This window comes from Lampris incognitus, chromosome 15, assembly GCF_029633865.1.
Source record: "Lampris incognitus isolate fLamInc1 chromosome 15, fLamInc1.hap2, whole genome shotgun sequence".
NCBI lineage: Eukaryota > Metazoa > Chordata > Actinopteri > Lampriformes > Lampridae > Lampris > Lampris incognitus.
The window spans coordinates 13,512,414-13,532,777 of record NC_079225.1 but is presented as its reverse complement, the minus strand read 5'-3'; the positions used below and the strand labels follow the sequence as shown (position 1 = coordinate 13,532,777).

Genomic DNA, 20,364 nt, shown 5'->3' with positions numbered 1-20,364 from the left:
ATTTCTCTCACTGCCTCTGCTTTTGAAGATTTCTGTATTGTTTTTTTTTTCTTTTTCAATAATTTAAGTCTAAGTCTTCCCTGGTGAGTCGTGTAGCGGTTTTCCATCTAACCATGTTATGCAATCTTCTGTTTTGTTTAAAAAAAACTCAAAATAAGTGAAACAATCCTACAGTAAAGACTGCCCTCCCCCCCCCCCAGTAACATGACATGGCATAACCCTCTCTGGGCCACTCGGTGCCAAAAGAATTAGACTATTTAGATAGATAGATTCAAGCATCCCTCTTAGATAAGCCCCAAGATGTTCCAATAAATCTTTCTTTTTTCTTTTTGCACCAGAATGCACATCTTATTTAATTATTTCGTTACTACTTACATTTATTGGTTACGTTAAAATGATTTGGCATTGCTAAATTTGATAAGAATAATGCATTTTGGGTCAATTTCGAGCCGGCGTTCTTCAAATCATGTTGTGAATTTAAAAAAAATTCTCCAATTGAGAATGGCATATTAGTTCTGTTGCTGGCTCATCGAGCTGGATTACCAACACTGCCTCATATGCCCCCCAATCAACACGGGGCATATCAGCCAGTTGTTCTTGCTTTCAACTATTGTTGCTTTCCAGCTCTTAGACCCCCCCCCCCCCAAAAAAATCTTGATCTCATAGTTTCCCTGGCTTAACTCCCTAGCAAGCACTAATCCCACTTCATGCTGTGATGCTCTTATGAAATGCTGCACACACTATGCATACACTGGCGCACTCTGTATGCACCACCGGGCCCTTGGCAGCTTCTGGCCTCATCCCTCATTCTTTTTTTTTTTTTGTTATCCTCTGCCCCTGTCTTGCCCGTCTCCCTCTCAACCTGCTTGTGCTCTGCAGCAGTGTCATATACCCCCAGTTTCAAGAAGACTCCACCTCCTGTGCCCCCGCGCACCACCACCAAGCCTCTTATCTCTGTGACAGCCCAGAGCAGCACAGAGTCCACCCAAGATGCCTACCAGGAGGGCAGGCATCCACGAGGCGGTCTGTGGACCACGGATAGCCTTGGACGTGCCATCTACAACTCCACAGACAGCCTGGACAGCACCAAGGCAGTCTCACTTGCCATGGAATCAGCAGCGGGCAAGAGGCATGCTTCTTTAGGCAGCCACAGTTCAGTCCAAACGTGTGACAAGGCCGTGCTGGTATCCAAGGCTGAGGAGTACCTCAAAACCCCACGCTCTTCCATTGGAATCCAGGTAACCACATGGCTGTTTCTGCAGCTCTCTCTTCCACTCCCACAGTCTCAACTGCCCACATTTCACTCTTACATCTGCTGGACAGCTGCTCAGATGACTGTAGCATCTGGTAGCTGTCTCAGGGATAATTTTTTTTCCTCTGATATTCAAATGGTCATTTAGTCTGTGACTTGTCTAAAAGGTAAGTAAAAGCGAGGGGCGTCCGGGTAGCGTGGCGGTCTATTCCGTTGCCTACCAACATGGGGATCCCGGTTCAAATCCCCATGTTCCCTCCGGCTTGGTCGGGCGTCCCTACAGACACAATTGGCCGTGTCTGCGGGTGGGAAGCCGGATGTGGGTATGTGTCCTGGTCACTGCACTAGCGTCTCCTCTGGTCGGTAGGGGCACCTGTTCAGGGGGAAGGGGAACTGGCGGGAATAGTGGGATCCTCCCATGCACTACGTCCCCCTGGTGAAACTCCTCACTGTCAGGTGAAAAGAAGCGGCTGGCGACTCCACGTGTCGGAGGTGGCATGTGGTAGGCTGCAGCCCTCCCCGGATCGGCAGAGGGGGTGGAGCAGCGACTGAGATGGCTCGGAACAGCGGGGTAATTAGCCAAATTCAACTGGAGAGAAAAAGAGGGAAAATCCACAAAAAAAAGAAAAAAAAAGACATTCATGCTCATCTAAGTGGGAATATTTTTTTGCGATGAGCAAAGCTGTAAAGATGATGGTGCCCCATGTGACTCCCAGTCTGGATTTGAGACCACCTTTGAGACCAGGCAATGGAGCTATTCAGTTATGACATTAAAAAAAAAGTGCATGTCTCACTTTATGAAAAAAAAAATAGCTATCACACTCCAGTTATCACCACTTCTCAGCTGTGTGGGCACAACTTTGCTCCTTGATTTTTGAACCTGTCTCACAGAAAATGTCCATAAATTTAAATTTATGTTTGAAAATTCACAATTGCAACCATTTAATTGCAACCATTTCATTTCAGGGTTGGCATTCTGCAGTTCACTATCTGTTTAAGAATGCTGTGAACTATGCAAAAATTATTTAGTAAAAAAATAATAGTAGCCGAGTCTCAAAAATATTTTAAAGTGAGAAACATGCACAGTCCTTTTGTAAATTTGCAAATAAGTTAATTAGGTTTAAGTCAAGAATATTTTGCCGCATGTTTTTCCCGTTGCATAAAATTCCATATTGTTCAGAAGAACCTGCTCTCAGACATTTTGACTGGGGTTTACCTTAATATGAGTCAGGATGTAGTTTGCCAGTTCACCTCATATGCTTAAAACTTTTCACAGCTCGTGCTAAAGACAAGCTTGTGCAGTTGTTTTACTGACAACTACATAACAAAAGTAAAGCCTCTGAATATAAATGTAAAGGAATTGTTGTAGCAACTATTGCCTATTAATTTACCAGATTGATTATGGCTATGGGTTGCATTTTCAATTAACTAATGCAATAAATATTGTAAAATATTGATTGATATTTATAACTTCTTGTTGATAAAAAATGTAATAAATCAAAACCTGCCTTTTCTTCGTGTTTGGGGAATAGATACAGCAAATAAAAAGCATTTAACTCTGCTTGTTGCCAGTAATAACTGACACTACTACTACTACTACTACTTTTGGCTGCTCCCATTAAGGGTCGCCACAGCTGATCATCCATTTCCATCTCTTCCTGTCCTCTGCATCTTCCTCTGTCACACCAGCCACCTGCATGTCCTCCCTCACCACATCCATAAACCTCCTCTTTGGCCTTCCTCTTTTCTTCTTCCCTGGCAGCGCCATCATATTCAGCATCCTTCTCCCAATATACCCAGCATCTCTCCTCCACACATGTCCAAACCATCTCAATCTTCTTGCTTTGTCTCCAAACCGTCCAACCTGAGCTGTCCCTCTAATATACTCGTTCTTAATCCTATCCATATTTGTCACGCCCAATGAAAATCTTAGCCTCTTTAGCTCTGCCACCTCCAGCTCCACCACCTGTCTTTCCATCAGTGCTATCATCTCCAAACCATATAACATAGCTGGTCTCACTATCATCTTTTAAAACTTCTCTTTAACTCTTGCTGGTACCCTTCTGTCGCAAATCACTCCTGACACTCTTTTCTACCCACTCCACCCTGCCTGCCCTCTCTTCTTCACCTCTCTTCCACACTCCTCTTTACTTTGAACAGTTGACCCCAAGTATTTAAACTCATCCACCTTTGACACATCTACTCCTTGCATCCTCACCATTCCACTGTCCTCCCTCTTGTTCACGCATATGTATTCCATCTGGCTCCTTCTGACTTTCATTCCTCTTCTCTCCAGTGCATACCTCCACCTCTCCAGGCTCTCCTCAACCTGCACCCTACTCTCACTACAGATCACAAGGTCATCCGCGAACATCATAGTCCACGGAGACTCCTGCCTGATCTCGTCCGTCAACCTGTCCCTCACCATTGCAAACAAGAAAGGGCTCAGAGCCGATCCTTCATGTAATCCCACCTCCACCTTGAACCCATTTGTCATTCCAACCACACACCTCACCACTGTCAGACGTCCCTTATACATACGTATGCTGCACCACTCTTACATACGTCTCTGCCACTCCTGAACAGGCACCGTCTTATGATTTCTCTAAATCCACAAAGACACAATGTAATTCCTTCTGGCCTTCTCTATACTTCTCAATCAACATTCTCAAAGCAAACATCACATCTGTGGTGCTCTTTCATGGCATGAAACCATACTACTGCTCGCTGATCATCACCTCTCTTCTTAACCTAGCTTCTATTACTCTTTCCCATATCTTCATGCTGTGGCTGATCAACTTTATACCTCTGTAGTTGCTACAGCTCTGCACATCACCCTTATTCTTGAAAATCAGTACCAGTATGCTTCTTCTCCACTCCTCAGGCATCCTCTCACTTTCCAAGATGGTGTTAAACAATCTAGTTAAAAACCCCACTGCCATCTCTCCTAAACACCTCCATGCCTCCACAGGTATATGTCACCAGGACCAACTGCCTTTCCACTTTTCATCGTCTTCATAGCTGACCTCATTTCCTCCTTGCTAATCAAACTCATTTCCTGATTCACTATCCCCACATCATCCAACCTTCTCTCTCTCTCTCATTTTCTTCATTCATACACCTTCCACCTTCTCAACACACTCTCCTCGCTTGTCAGCACATTTCCATCTCTATCCTTCATCACCCTAACTTGCTGCCCATCCTTCCCATCTCAGTCTGTCAAGCCAATTGGTACAAGTCCTTTTCTCCTTCCTTATTGTCTAACCTCTCATACAACTCACCATACGCCTTTTCCTTTTCCTTCGCCACCTCTCTCGTTGCTTTACACTGCATCTCCTTGTACTCCTGTCTACTTTCTTCATCTCTCTTGACTATCCCACTTCTTCTTTGCCAACATCTTTCTCTGTATACTTTGCTGTACTTCCTCATTCCACCACCAAGTCTTATTGTCTTCATCAGGTGCAATGGCAGCTTGCTGAGATCAACATTGTGGTTGGTAAAGTAGCAGGTGAATTAACAAGCCAGTAGCTATATCATGCCACCCTGTGCCACTGCTATAAGCAGTGATAATGTCAGGTCCACTGTGATTGTATTTTTGCCATTTTAGCAAGCTAGCTTTGCCATGTGCTAAGATAAAAATATCTTCAAAATAATTTAAGAAATTCCTGTCTCGTGACTGACTAAAACCCAGTTTCCTATTGATATTAAGCGGATCATAGCTAATTGTTGTTACGCCAAAACTCCTAACAACTGGAAGGAAGTAAAGTTTTATACCAAACATACAAATAAACAAACAAACTTCACAGGAAGGTGTAACCATTACATATGTCAGGGTCCATGTAACTTGGCAACAAATATCTGGAATTTTCTCTATCTGTCTGAGGCATAATGATTTACATTTTATAGTCTGGCTATCTGGCTGTAAAGCTGCTAGTCCACCTTTAATAAGTATGTGAATATTAGCGGACCAAATGTTGTCATCAAATTCATGCAGACCTCAAGTTATTTTTTTTAATTGCCCATTGATATGTTTTCAAACATATGCCCAGGCCTACATAGAGAAAAGGGAAAACAATATGATTAAAGAGCAATTTCCTGATTATATATGGCTGTAATTTACTTTGATCATTCTACCATTTTGCTGCTAGTCAAAGTGAGGAAAAACATCTTCTCACTTTGTGGCCTAATTTCTGTGAATGTTGATAGAATCATCCAAACCATACGTCCCCCTGCCTTACTTCATTTTTAACAAAATAAAGAATTTCTCATGATCACCTCAAAATTATTTATGTTTCTCGCCATTAAGACAGAAATTGGTTTTGATGTTTGGTCACACATGTTTTTCTCTCGTCTTTCTTGCTCTCTCCTTTATGAAAATTATTAAAAGCATGAATTATTAATTAATTGGTAATATTTAGTTAATAAGTAATTACAATTATATCTAGTTATAGTTATAATTATAATAAATTGCTAATTATAATTCATTATACTTATAATACATTATAATCAATTGATTAATTAATCGTTAATTATTAAAAGACTATTAAAGCATACATGTAAAGAAAAATCTCTAAAATTCAACAAAATTGCATTTTCACCACAAAGTCAAACTGGATCCTCTTTTTCTCGCGATAGACAGTCCACCAAGGAATGAGTAGCACCCGACTTTGTAAAAATCATCATCATGATCAGCATCATCCTCTTCACTGTCATCTTCCACGGCATCATCAAAATATTCTCTAGAACAGTATTTACCCTTAGAACTCCATCATCTCAGGTTAGTACATTTATATTTGACATTTGATACAATATCCAACATGTTTGGCATCTCTTGAAAAACAACCTGTATTGTATATTTTCTAGGGCTGAAAAGGGGGTGTGTTAATTTTATGTGTCAGTGCACTTGTGCCTGTGGCTGTGTTTTGGACAACAGTCTCATAAAGTGATCCATGTATGGGGATACAGATGGACCTAGTAAATGACGGTCCATATAAATGCCATCTGTAACAGGAAGATAGTCATCTGCTCTGATGGAAAGCGTGAACCTACTCTCCTACTCACCCCTCTCTCTTATTGTAGGGACGCCTAGACATACTATATTACTTATTATATTATTTACTATATTTCTGCTAGCAATTTGACCAAGGACTGGAAATTCAGTTTGCTTGCTTTGTTGGCATTTGTCCCTTTGACATAACAAAAAATTGGGTATTTACGTGAGTCAAGCCCCCAATTGAGTGTTTATTGGGAAATCTCATTTACACATATTAATATACATTCTTGAGGAGATCTCCATACATAGGAAATAAACTGCTTGCAAATTTTGCAACACCTTATTATTCAGAATTACTGTTTTTCTTACTTTGTTACAATCCTAAAGATTATTTGCAAACAAGTGTCCTTTGTGATACTTCCTGTTGCTGCATGAATATCTACTAAATCATGAACCCTGCTGCAGTTTATTTTACTGTCTACTGTTGGGTAGTTGCTTACATTCCCAGAAAAACAATGTACACTATATCTTCAACATAGCAGCCACATGTGGAAGAAGAAGGCAGATAGTAGCCCCAAGAAGGCAGATAGTAGCCCATTTGAAGAGGAAACAATGTTGCGGTGGCTAACAAGCAAGTATGGCATGATAAGCTTGTAAAAGACCTTTAGCAACAACATCAATAGTTAAAACCCCGGTTTGACCACGTTTCATATGTTTGGCAGTAGGGGGGGTGTTGATGTAATGGTATTGATGACTGAGTTTTGTCTCAAGTGGATCTCTGGATCTCTGGGATTTCGATTGCTCAAATGTCAGTGACCATGAATCCCCATAGGTTAAACAAACAAGGATCTTCAGGATTGTAACTTTAAATATCTACTACCATTCCCAGTGGAAATAAACCTTAATAGCCTAAAAATATGTGTAATCACTGTTTTTGAGTATTGTTAACAGTCTCCATTGAAACCAGTGGTCTCAGCAATCACATTGTCTGCCGATTGTCAAAAGTGAAATCTTTACTCACGTGATGTGATAAGTGTCTGGGGGGAAAAAGAAAGCATTAAAAAAATAACTTTGAAATCTCCAGCTATACTTATGGATGGTGTAGTAATGTGTGCTTTAACACATTACTGTGTGTGCTTGTCAAGGCTGGGGTAAATACTGCTGTGTGCATTTACCAGGTGGAGACTGTGACAGACTCGGAGTCTGAAAGTAGAGGCCTTCCTCAGTTCCATTCTATTGGAATCCAAGTGGAGGATGAAAAGCGGTATGTGGAACAAAGACTAAAGCTGATATGGTCCACGTTCATGTTGTTTTCATGGAGTTTACTTAAATCTGCTTTGTTTTATTCTGGTTTTTGATTTTTTAGTTGACTAAATGGGTGAGGTACTTAGAAGATGAATCTTTTTGTCATCTTCATGTTTGTCGTACCTGTTAGTATTCCGAGTCACTTCATACGGTCTCCTTTTACCTTCTTCTGTTTGATGCATGTCTGTTTAGGCATGGGCGGTTCAAGCGCTCCAACAGCGTGACCACAGCGGTGCAAGCAGACATGGAGCTCGAGGGCTTTCCTTCCATGGAGGACAAGGGTCTGCAGTTCGGTGGGGGTTTCGGGCGCCACTCTGAACCCAGCACACCCACACAGTATGGGGCCATTCGTACCGTGCGCACCCAGGGCTTGTTCAGCTACAGGGAGGACTACCGGCCTTCGAGTGGGCCCTCCAGCCCCCAGCCTGACCCTTGGCTAGTAGAACCGAGCTTAGAGGGCTCGGAAACAGGACGAGTATCCCCCCTCCGCAGGGATGGCAGCTGGTTCATGCAGCTCCTTCACAATGAAACCAAGCAAATGGAGGGATGGTGTAAAGAGATGGAGAGAGAAGCAGAAGAACACGACTTGTCAGAGGAGAGTGAGTGTCCTGAGGGTAAAACTCGCTCTAAACTTTTCTCTCTTGTACAAGAAAGAATTGCTCCTGTTGCCTGATCTCACTGCATTGAGAATATATACCCTAAAGTCAACAGCACAAACTCTTTCTAAGGGTAAAAGATTGGCCAAAAGATTTTGTTCTTAATCAAGAAACCTTTAGTGATAGCATCACCAAATTTATTTTTACTACATATCATTTATGAGGCATGTCTCTTCTTTGTATGTTACATCAGTGCGTTAAAAAGTTAAGAGCATACTGTATTCACTTTTCAAGGGAGTTAAACAAGACTTATTTAAGGGAAGCATTTCGAGTCTGTGCAGGCCCCTGTGTATTAACCACCTGTTGTGATGGAAGCTGAGTTGTTTCATATTGCATACTAAACCCTCCCCTAATCAAGCTCCAAGGAACAGACAGATGTGTTGAATTTGGCAGTTCAATCAGGATCGAGTGTTTAGCTGTCTGTGTAGCTGAGTATACATTCATGGGAACAACACTTAGCAAGGACAGAACAGTGAAAAGATGAACCATCATTACAAGCTGTGAAGAAATAGCGCATATCCATCTAGGAGAATCCACTTGACGTTCATCCCCTGCCAAAGCATAATTAGTTTTATTGAACAGACACATATAGAAGACGACTGGTATCCCATCCCCCAACCTGAGCACATATTTCAGCCAGTCAGTTTACAAAAGTAAAAAAAATGCCTACATCTTCAAGAGGATTTCCTGTGGACTGGAGGTACATCCGCTTGCCTGATACGGCAATGTCAAACCCAAACCCCAACAATATTGATCCTCAAGACCTGGATGTCAAGTCAGAATGTGCTGCATTATCTTCATCATCCTCATCTTCTCGACACTCAAATAAGTCTTCAGCCCAGTCTAGCTGCTGCTCAAGCTCGTGCTAAAGTGAAAGCTGCATGCATGCACACAAGCAGCCTATGCAAAGCGTCAAATAGATATGCAAGTGGAGAAAGCACGCATAGAGGCTACATTGAATGCACTAAAGGAAGAGTGTAAAGCTGAGGCTGCCTCAGCTGAAGCTGAAGTGTTTGAGGCAACTGCAGACTTAGATAATTGTGACGTCATGAGTGAAGTTAGTTGCTCTCTATCGCCAAAGCAGTCAATACGTTTTACTGGTGAGTACATCCAAGCACATTTTGCCTCCTGTCAAAATTATGCTCCAGCTCAAATTGACGAAGGAACGGAGGCTGCTTACATACCACAACACAGATGCCTTTCAGACATTGAAGGTCATCATGTCAGTTGAAACTCACGGCAGTCAGATCCCTCAGCTTTTCCTCCTGAAGCCCTGCAGCAAACCCATCAGAGGAAAAATCTCTCAGGTGCTGCATCCACTCAAACAGATGTGAATGTCCCCAGCTTCCGTACACGCCATCACTCAAACTCAGCATGCCAGCTTCCACACCGCTCATGATCAGAGGCCCCAGGTGTATCTCAATTAGTTGTATATTTGGCTCATTGAGCTCTTATCACAGCTAGACTGAAAGTGTTTGATAATCAGCCTGTTAGTTACCTGTCCTGGAAATCTAGCTTTAATAATGCTGTAGAGGGGCTAAACCTCAAACCTAGCGAAGAAATGGACCTGCTCATTGAGTGGCTTGGTGAGGAGTCACTGCACCATGCCAACAGGATAAGAGCAGTTCATGTTAACAATCCGTCTATGGGTTTTGACATGCTTTGGTGGAGGCTGGACAGGTGCTATGGCTCTCCGGAGGCAATTGAAGCTTCTCTCTTCAATAGTTTGGACCACTTCCCAAAGCTTTCAAGTAGAGATCACCAGAGGCTTCAAGAACTTGGAGATCTGCTCCTAGACATCAAATCGGCAAAGCACGAGGGTTACTTACCAGGACTCGGCTTTCTCGACACAGCAAGGGGAATAAACTCTATTGTGGAGAAATTGCCCCACAACATCAAAGAACAGTGGATAACTCTGGGGTCTCTCTGTAAGAGGCAGCATCATGTTCCATACCTTCCTTTCTCATTCTTTGCAGACTTCATGTTCCACTATGCAGAGATGAGAAATAATCATAGCTTTGTTCTTCTCGCTATTTCCAGCTCAGCTGTGTCAAAGGTGACAGGTCTTCATTCAAACAATGGAAAATCAAACCTCCTATATCTGTCAGTAAAACTGAAGTAGGAAACCCCTCCTCCTCAGACTCCTCTAAAGGGCCTGTCATAGATACAGATAGACAGTGTCCTCTCCACAAAACAAAAACCCTCATTCCCTCAAAAAATGCCGAGGTTTTCAGGAAAAATCACTTGCTGACCAGAGGCGCTTCCTGACAAGAGAACTCCGTATGTTTTAAATGTTGTGCTTTGACAAGACACCAGGCTAAGGAGTGTAAAGCTGTCACCCATTGCTCAGAATGTAACAGTAACCAACACATTTCAGCACTTCATGCAGGACCAGCACCTTGGGCTGCGAGTTCCAATGTGCCTACTGCAGAATATGGTGGGGAGACAATTGAACACACTCCAGATGTGGCAACTTCCTCGTGCACAGGGGTCTGTGGTGAGGGTCTTCAAGGCAAATCCTGCTCAAAAATCTGTCTGGTCAATGTCTATCCGAAGGGGCACCCTGAGCAAAAGATGAGGACATACGTGATTCTAGATGATCAAAGCAATGTGTCACTAGCTAGATGAGCATTTTTTTACATGTTTGATATCCAGAGTGACACTTCTCCCTACACCCTCAAAACGTGCTCAGAAACTACAGACACTGCTAGAAGGAGGGCCACTGGATTCATGATGGAGTCAGCTGATGGGGAACTTCACCTGCCCACTGCCAACCCTTATCCAGTGCAACTTAAATCCCAGTAATAGGGAAGAAAGCCTAACACCAGGGGCCACACATAGTCATGCATCTCAAGCCGATAGCTGACAAGATTCCTCCTCTTGACTTTTCGGCTGAGATCCTTCTGTTACTTGGCAGAGACATCATCTGTGTACAAAAAGTGTGCAGCCAGCGCTGTGGTCATCACATTGTTTCCTATGCCCAATGACTGGATCTAGGCTGGGTCATAGTTAGTGATGTCTGCCTTGGCAGGGCCCACCAGCTGACTGTCAATACATTCAAGACCAATGTCCTGGAGAACGGGCGTCCCAGTGAGAACAGAATCTTCCTCAAAGAAAAGGTAGTGATTGAGCAGCACAAACCTCCTCGCACACTGGTTTCTGATCAACCAGACTTAGGCAAGCTGGTCTTCAGCCACTCTAAAGATGATTCCAACAGCTGGGTGGCTCCTCTTCCATTTCGTACTCCAAGACAACGTTTATCAAATAATAGAGATTAAGCCCTCAGCTGACTGATGTCACTCCGCCATACCCTGAGTAGAAAACTGGAGATGAAACACAATTTTATGGACATTATGGAAGACATCTTCAAAAATGAACATGCTGAGCCATCTCCTCCACCAGAAACCGACAAAGAGTATTGGTACTTGCGCTTCGGTGTTTATCACCCCCAGAAATCAGGGAAAATAAGGATTGTCTTTGACTCAAGCGCACAGTTCAAAGGCATAGCATTGAATGATGTGCGCTTACAGGGCCCAGACCTCAACAACACCTTCATTGGGGTCTTCATGCGCTTTAGGACAGAGCCAGTAGCTGTGCTGACAGACATCCAACAGATGTTTCACAGCTTCGTAGTGAGAGAGGGTCATCGGGACTACCTCCGATTTTTGTAGTTTCACAACCACCAACTTGATGATGAAGTTTTGGACTATCGCATGAGAGTTCATGTATTCGATAATTGTCCCTCACCAGCTGTGGCCATGTATGGGCTGAAGAGGATGGCCACGGAGGGCAAAGAGGACTTGGGACCTGAAGTAAGGAACTTTGTACATTGACATTTCTACATCAACGATCAGTGGCGCCGGCAGCCATAATCCTGTATGCACCGAGCGTACATTTTTCTATGATTTTGTTCATTTTTTGTTTTGTTTTTTGCCACTCATGCCGTTTGACGCAAATACATTGAAGGCCGATGATTGGTGTTAACGTCACTGGCTAATAGCGCAAGGTGCATACAGATCCCTGTACGCACCGTGCGTACAAGATTATGGCTGCTGGCGCGACTGTCGACGATGGTCTGAAGTCTTTCCCCAACATATAGGAAGCCATCAAGGTGCACAAGGGGAAAGGAGCACAAAACATGTTGACTCAATCCAATCTCAGACTGCATAAGATTGCATCTAATAGTGTTGAGGTTATAAGAGCTTTCCCAGCTGAAGACCCGGCCACGAACCTACAAAATCTGGATGTGGGTCAGGACCTTCCTCCAATGCAGCGCAGCCTGGGTCTTGGATGGGACCTTGCTACAGATACGCTGACCTTCCAAATGGCTGCTGCTGAAAAACCCTTTACATACTGTGGCGTGTTATCTACTATCAACAGCTTATTTGACCCACTAGGATTTGCCACTCGTGTCAGTGTTCAAGGTCGCTCTATCTTTAGAGAATTAACCACTGACACTTGTGAATGGGATGCACCACTCCCCCAGGAGAAGCTCGAGGTGTGGCAGAAGGTGGTGCACCTCTCTTCAAGATCTTAAGGGGTTGAAGATCCCACGAATGTACAGTTCAATCCCACTCTCTGCAGCTCTTAGAAAAGAGATCTGCATCTTTTGTGATGCATCAACTAAAGCTATTGCCGCTATCACCTATTTGAAGGTCACAGACGCTGCAAGACAGTGAAGTTGGATTCCTGTTTGGCAAGGCAAAGCTGGCTCCCAAGCCTGACATCACCATCCCAAAGCTTGAACTCTGAGCAGCTGTTTTAGCAGTGGAAATGGCAGAGGCTATATCTGCAGAGCTGGATATAGAGTTTGATGACAGCAGGCTTTTCACAGATAGCAAGGTAGTACTTGGCTATATATTCAATGACTCAAAACGATTCTATATTTATGTCCATAACAGAGTACAACGAATCAGACGTTCAACCAACAAAAACCAATGGAAATATGTTCCCACTGATGTTAACCCAGTTGACCATGAAACTAGAGCCATCCCAGCCAACCAGCTAGTGCTTTCCTCATGGTTAACTGGACCAGCCTTCCTTGTAGACAAGCAACAGTGTCACTTGTAACAGGAAGTTTTCAATTTAGTTGACCCTGGATCAGATGTGGAATTATGTCCAAAGGTAGTAATGTGTGCCACACAATTGTCAGATCAGCTCGGCAGTGCACGCTTTGAGCATTTTTCAAGTTGGAAGTAACTCTCTACAGCTCTTGCCTTACTCTTGCACATCACTCATTCCTTCACACAAGCAGCAAAAGAAGGCCCTTGCCATAGTTGGTATATCTGCAAAAAGTTTCTCAGTACAGAGCAGCTACATCATGCGAAGGTTAGAATCATTCTTGCTGTCCCAAAGATAGATCTGTTCAGAGGAAATCCAGCATACCCAAAAGGGAGAACCTGTCTCAAAAGAGTGCCCCCTCAGCAAACTCTGCCCTTTCATCAATTCTGAAGGCCTTCTACATATTGGTAGACAGTTGAAGAAGACACAACTCCCACCAGAGGAAAGTCAGCCAATCATCATTCCTGGCAAACACCATGTTCATTCCCTGCTCATCAGACACTACCGCAAGCAAGTCTGCCATCAAGGATGGTACTTGATGGAAGGAACTTTAAGGGCTGCAGGTTTTTGGGTTGCTAGAGGAAAATGGTAGGTCAGCAGCTTGATCTACAATTGTGATATGTTGGAGGCTGTGGGGTAAACAGGAAGCGTAGAAGATGGTGGACCTGCCTGCTGATCGCTTGAGCACAGATCCTCCATTCACCTCTGTAGGATTAGATGTCTTTGGGCCATGGTGTGTCACCTCAAGAAGGACATGTGGAGGCCTGGCATACACCAAGCATTGGGCAATCATCTTCATGTATATATGCACGCCATACATATTGAGGTTATTGAACCGATGGATTCATCCAGTTTCATTAACACTCTTAGACACGTCTTCGCAATTATGGATGCTGTTAAACAACTGAGGTCTGACTGCAGAACTAAGCTTATAGGAGCCTGCAGAGAACTTCAAATCAACTCCAGAGGTTGCAACATTAAGCAAGTGACCAACTACCTCTCTGATCACGGTTGTGTGTGGCTTTTCAATTCCCTACACTCCTTTCACACGGGAGGCAGCTGGGAGAGTATGATTGGCATCACATGTCAGATCCTTGGGAGGGATCTTGGGAGAGAGATCCCTCCTCTGTTGCTCTCCCTGAGGTTTCTTCTTATATTTTTTCTCCCTGTTAAAGGGTTGTTTTTTTTAGGGAGTTGTTCCTTATCCAATGAGAGGGTCTAAGGACAGGATGTTGTGTTGCTGTTAAGCCCACTGAGGCAAATTTGTAATTTGTGATATTGGGCTATACAAAAAAAATTGATTTGATTTGATTTGTTTGATTTAATTCTTGATGCGATGTTCCTCAAGCTCCAGCCTACAAGCTCACACATGAGGTCCTGATGACCTTTATGGCTGAGGTCACCCAAACCACTTACCTCAGTACCTAAAGATCCAGATGAGCCTCTTATCCTCACCCCTGCTATGCTCCTGACGCAGAATGTTGGCATACTTCCACATCCCCCCCCCCGCAAGTTTGATGATGGTGACCTCTTCAGACATCAGTGGCAACAAGTTCAAAGTTTTGCCAACACATTCTGGTAAAATGGAGAAGAGAGTACTTAGTGGTCTCCAGGGTCGACAGAAATGGAGAACGGAAAGACCAAATCTGCTGGACAGAGATGTTGTCCTGCTAAAAGACAACCAAGTCAAGAGACATGACTGGCCCACAAGATTGATCACAAGAACCTTACCTAGTGACGATGGAAAGGTCAGAAAGGAAGTGAAAATTGTCAAAGACGGTATACCAAAACTGTTCTTAAGGCCAGTCTCTGAAGTCTGTTACAAAGGGACTCAGTCAAGTGACTTGATAGGGGGTATATGCTATCTAGCTTACCTTTCAGTTTGACATCCTAAAGATGCCAGGTGGGGAGTGTGACGGAACCAGATTTGTTTCGTATTGCATTTGCCACCCCCTGGTGGTTGTTCTGAGTAGTTCCTCTTGTTAACCCCAGAAACAAGAAGTGCTTCACTTCCCCTCGGGATTTTGCCAGAGACTGCTGCATGTTACTGCTGGCTACAATCCAATGCCACCCTCTCCTTCATAGTTTTTACATGGCATCAACTTTTCACTGTTCTGTCCTCGGTAAGCATTGTCCCCATGAACGTATTCTCAGCTATACAGACAGGTAAACACTTAATTCTTATTAAACTGCCATATTCAACACATCTGTCTGTTCCTTGGAGTTTGAATAGGAGAGTGTTTAGCTGTCTGTATAACTGAGTATACGTTCATGGGGACAACACTTAGCAAGGACAGAACACCTGTCAATTCATATATCGGAAATGTATAATGACTCTGTCTACAGGACGCCAAAGCACAGGTGTCCAATTCTGACTGAATAATGTTTTTCCACAAATCTGGTAAAAGAAGCATCAGTTTACAGTCCTCTCAGAAGTTTCAGTGACTCTCCTCAGCACAATCTAGATGTATCATTTACCTGTCCTGGAATTTTGACAACGTGCAAATGTCCTCTCACTCGAAATCCACGCCGTTTGCTTCACTGAATCTACGTTTTGAATCCAAACCACAGAATCATGCAGTGCAATTTGAGCACACTGTATTCTAGTGAAAAATAGTTTACTCTTTTTAACTTTGGGCTTTTGTCAGATGACCATTTTCCACAGGCCATCAGTGGTGAGATTGTTATATTTGTTTCTCTGTATGTCCTCCAGTCCTAGGGAAAATTAGGAGCGCGGTGGGCAGTGCACAGCTGCTAATGTCTCAAAAGTTTCAGCAGTTTTACTGGCTGTGTCAGCAGAATCTGGTAAGTGGACAACAACAAACTATAGTAAATGAATTGCTGTATTTGTAAATGAGATTGTTCTGTATACCGGTGCATGGTACATAGGAAAAAGAATTATGAAGCCTTGCTGTTTTAAACCTGTTGGTGGGGATTCTGACTCTTTCTCCGGCACTTTCTTCAGACTTGAGAAAGTGCCAGCCCTGATGCGCAGTTGCTACTTCCAGAAATAGACCACTGCGATCAATATTGAAATAGTCCCGCTACTTGTATTGACCCCTCAGTAAGGCAAAAGGGGAATTTCAATAGGAAATACAGCATCTGCATTCAGCTTTTTCATTAATGGGCAGAGACCGTGCTTGAGAAACTGAGACTGCTGCGTTTAGGAGAGAAATTCACACATTCTCTAATGCTCATTAAGTGTTATGTGTTGGCACATATTAGAGAAGGATAGTATAGTGCGGATGTTTCCTTTTGAGGGAAATTAAGAAAAATGAGTGGAAAAGAGCTGATTAGTTTGATACCTTTAGACTCATCAGTTAGTCTGATTAATATAATTCTTTATTCTTTAGGTCTGATTACTGTGATACCTCTTAAGGCAGTTTGCTGTTCTCCATACAGCTTTGGCGTGTCTTTCTCGCTCTCTCTCTCTCTCTCTCTCCCCCTCCCTCTCTCTCTCCCCCCTAGATAAACGGTTGATGGATTAAGTCCAACATTGGCAGTGACAGGCCTAAGATTGCACTAAGCTTTCAAATGTTTCTTTAGTAAGAGAGCCACTATGTTACCCTGGTGGAAGGAGGAAGACCTGAATGAACCATCTCTGAGCAGTTCAAAGTTTGACAAGAGACATTACATTAAATTAACCGCACACATTCACCTACATTAGGGAACAGACTTAGAAGTCAGGTTTGACTTATGATGACTTATGACTTAAGCCATTATTTGGCTTCAAATAAGGGCTGCATAATGTAGTCTTATGGTAACAGACAAAACCACTTGTAACAGAACTCTCCCAGATTATGTCACAGCGAAAACAATGTGCAAGATAAGAGTGTTGACTATGTTGTGAAAAGGGGTGTCTGGGTGGCATGGTGGTCTATTCCATTGCCTACCAACACGGGGATCACCGGTTCGAATCCCCGTGTTACCTTCAGCTTGGTCAGGCGTCCCTACAGACACAACTGACCGTGTCTGCGGATGGGAAGCCGGATGTGGGTATGTGTCCTGATCGCTACACTAGCGCCTCCTCTGGCCAGTTGGGACGCCTGTTTGGGGGGGAGAGAAAACTAGGGAAATAGCGTGATCCTCCCAGGATCCTCCCTGTCAGGTGAAAAGAAGTGGCTGGCGACTCCACATGTATTGGAGGAGACATGTGGTAGTCTGCAGCCCTCCCCGGATCGGCACAGGGGGTGGAGCAACGACCGGACGGCTCTGAAGAGTGGAGTAATTGGCCAAATATAATTGGGGAGAAGAGGGATGAAAAATCCCCCCAAAAAAATGTTGACAAGAAAAGTTTATGATCATGCTAGATGGGATGGTTTTGAAATAATTGTGTTCCATATTTCAATCAATCAATCAAGTTGCATTTTATATTTGGATTCTTACAAGTTTTGTGTCGGGCACTGCCAGCTTACCCCAAACTGAATAGGAGGAAGCTGACACAGGGTCGGCCAGTGAATAAAAGCTGTTCAAATATCTCCTGAAAAATGTTAGTGTGTTGTCTCCACACATATACAGATGACCCCATCCAATGTCATTTAGCAGGGAGTTATTGCAGGGGATTACAGCACATGCTACCCTTGAATTTACCCACAAAAAAAACCATGCTAGATTCTTTTAATTTGAGGCTTGCTAACTAATGCTGTGCTGCCACACAGTGATGAGGATAAGCTGGACAATCGGACTGGGATACATAGGCAGGTGGCAGTGTGTGCTGTAAATGTTCCAGAGCAAACTAAATATCATCTCATTCAACTTGCCTACTGTTGACATAATTGGTTCGCTGGACTGAATTATGACACAAAGATCCCTACTGTACTTATCAAGATGGCTGTGGTACGGCATCCACTGATTTCACTGAATGGAATGAAAAAACAAACGTTTTTACATTGCCTGAGTAATTCTGCCCTTTATCACTATCTCCTAAGGACCCCAGTGCCATGCCCAGACCTACATCTCAGGACCTGGCTGGATTCTGGGACCTCTTGCAGCTTTCCATCGATGACGTCACTGCCAAGTTCGATGAGCTGCAGCAGATCAAGAGCAACCAGTGGCAGCCGGTAGAGAGCCCAGAGAAGAAGGTAAGACTCGAACGTAAGCTGTGTTTCTATCAGAGCATTTTTATGTACATTATAAGGTATCACATTAGCTGGATGGAAACAGCAAAATTCAATAAGACTTTCTCAACATTGCAAAAAAGTTGTTATGCTTGCTTGAGGTGGTTTTTTGGTTTTGCTAATAAGTAATTTACACACTAAAATGGGCAATGGAAATGCATTTGTCAAAAAAAAAGAGGAATGCAAATAGAATTTAATCACATGAATAGCCGTTTCCTAATCTTAAATGGTCCATCTTGCTCGTGGGTGTGGAAGGATGTGGTTGCTAAGTAACATCACCATTGTAAAGATAGCATGACATTCGATACTCACTTTATATTCAAATTTAACAGCCAATTACTATTTATCCCTGAGATGCAAAGGATTCAAAATACTTATTTGGCACAGTGTGATTTGCGAATTTATCCTACAGTGTCTAATGTACATTACAGTTAACAGCACATTATAATGACAGGCAAGTAAACTAGAGCTATGCAAAAGCCCTTATTTTACTCATATATTGCTAAGTAATTACCAGCCATCATAGTTCAATTACATAGTTCTATCATACTCGTAAGTTACTCGGTTATTTCTGCGCAGTGAATGGCCGGTAATTTAAAGGGTTATGAAAAAGTTTTAATCAGCCTTTACCTCCAGGAATTATAGGAACAAAGGAAATCATTGAAGTGGAATAGAAAGAATAGACAGAAGCTTCTTAGAAAATAATAAATGGCCATAAAAGACATGCATTTTTCTACAGAATTATTTTTGGACTTATTTTGCATATCTTGTGCCATTTCTCATACAAAATTTGGTTGCCACTTAAGTTAGCAAAGCACTGATGCATGCTGTCACACAAGTACTACTGTGATGTAGGCCTGTGGTGAGGGAGACTGACAACCTGGCCGAGGATATGAGCTAGACTTAAGTCTGCAGCAATGCTTACAACAGAAGTTCTTAACTGGTTTGACACCAGGATCCTAATTGGAAAACATTAACAGCTGAATTTGATGATTCCACTGGAGTTCTGCAGTCACCCTTTTCAATGCATTTTAATTTTGACACTAGAGAAACCTATTATAGCCCTTTTCAGGTCTGGACAGGCTAAGCTGCGAAGTACATGTGAGCAGGAATCCTCCTTTCAAATACCTTGTCTTCTGTGATCGATTGTCATATTCTGTGTGCTTATATCTTCCCAGATTTCAAATTTTGAAGAGCTGCGTAATGACAACGTGAGAAAACATGCTGGCCTAATTATTCTATGTCTGTTGATGTTATTATGATTTAGGGATTAAAAACTAAAAAAAAAAGAAAAAAAAGACAGGCAACTTGTAAGCAATACGTTGGCTTAAATGAAAGATATTAAGTACAGAGTACTGGACTATTCACTGATTGGCAGAACTTCATTTATGGCTCTTTTTCTCACATTTTACTTTGGTTTGGTGAATGCATTGCTATGATAAAAGGCCTCACACTCGTTTAACTGACCATTTCGTGTCACTGTGTATCTTAAGGAGCGGAAGTGGCCACCGCCTCTGCCAAAGAGGCCTGCAAAGGGGCGTAGCAGTGTGACCCGGGAGCGCTCTCTGGACCTCCAGGACCGCCAGCGACAGGAAGCCCGCCGACGCCTCATGGCGGCCAAACGGGCAGCTTCTTTCAGACAGAACTCGGCCACAGAGAGGGCAGACAGTATTGAGATATACATCCCTGAGGCCCAGACACGGCTTTGAGGTCCAAGGATCCATCCCCAGCCCCTACTCCCTATCTCCACCCTCCCCTACACCAGCTAGCGGCGTCCCACCCAGCCTCCTCTCTCTCTCTCTCTCTCTCTCTCTCTCCTGCTCCGATAAGAGTACATCTTCAACTGGTCCCAAATCCAATCATTTGGTGCCATTCTCCGGTTTGTCCCTATTGAGACCAAGTGGGACTCTTTGCCATTGATTCTGCCCCATGAGAATGAGCTGCTGTAACCCAAAACATCTCACAGAGTATTGATTTAAA

At 43.2% G+C, this 20,364-nt stretch overlaps 1 protein-coding gene across 1 annotated transcript in view; it reads left to right on the top strand.

The window, feature by feature from the left end:
- LOC130124950 (disks large-associated protein 2-like) overlaps positions 1-20,093 on the top strand; it is a 90,523-nt gene extending 70,430 nt beyond the window's left edge. Inside the window, exons 6-11 of the mRNA XM_056294323.1 lie at positions 880-1,238; positions 7,424-7,509; positions 7,743-8,149; positions 15,981-16,072; positions 18,196-18,348; positions 19,878-20,093. Coding sequence (XP_056150298.1) covers positions 880-1,238; positions 7,424-7,509; positions 7,743-8,149; positions 15,981-16,072; positions 18,196-18,348; positions 19,878-20,093 — 1,313 coding nt within the window. The remainder of the gene's footprint in view (positions 1-879; positions 1,239-7,423; positions 7,510-7,742; positions 8,150-15,980; positions 16,073-18,195; positions 18,349-19,877) is intronic.
- The last annotated feature ends 271 nt before the right edge of the window (positions 20,094-20,364 follow it).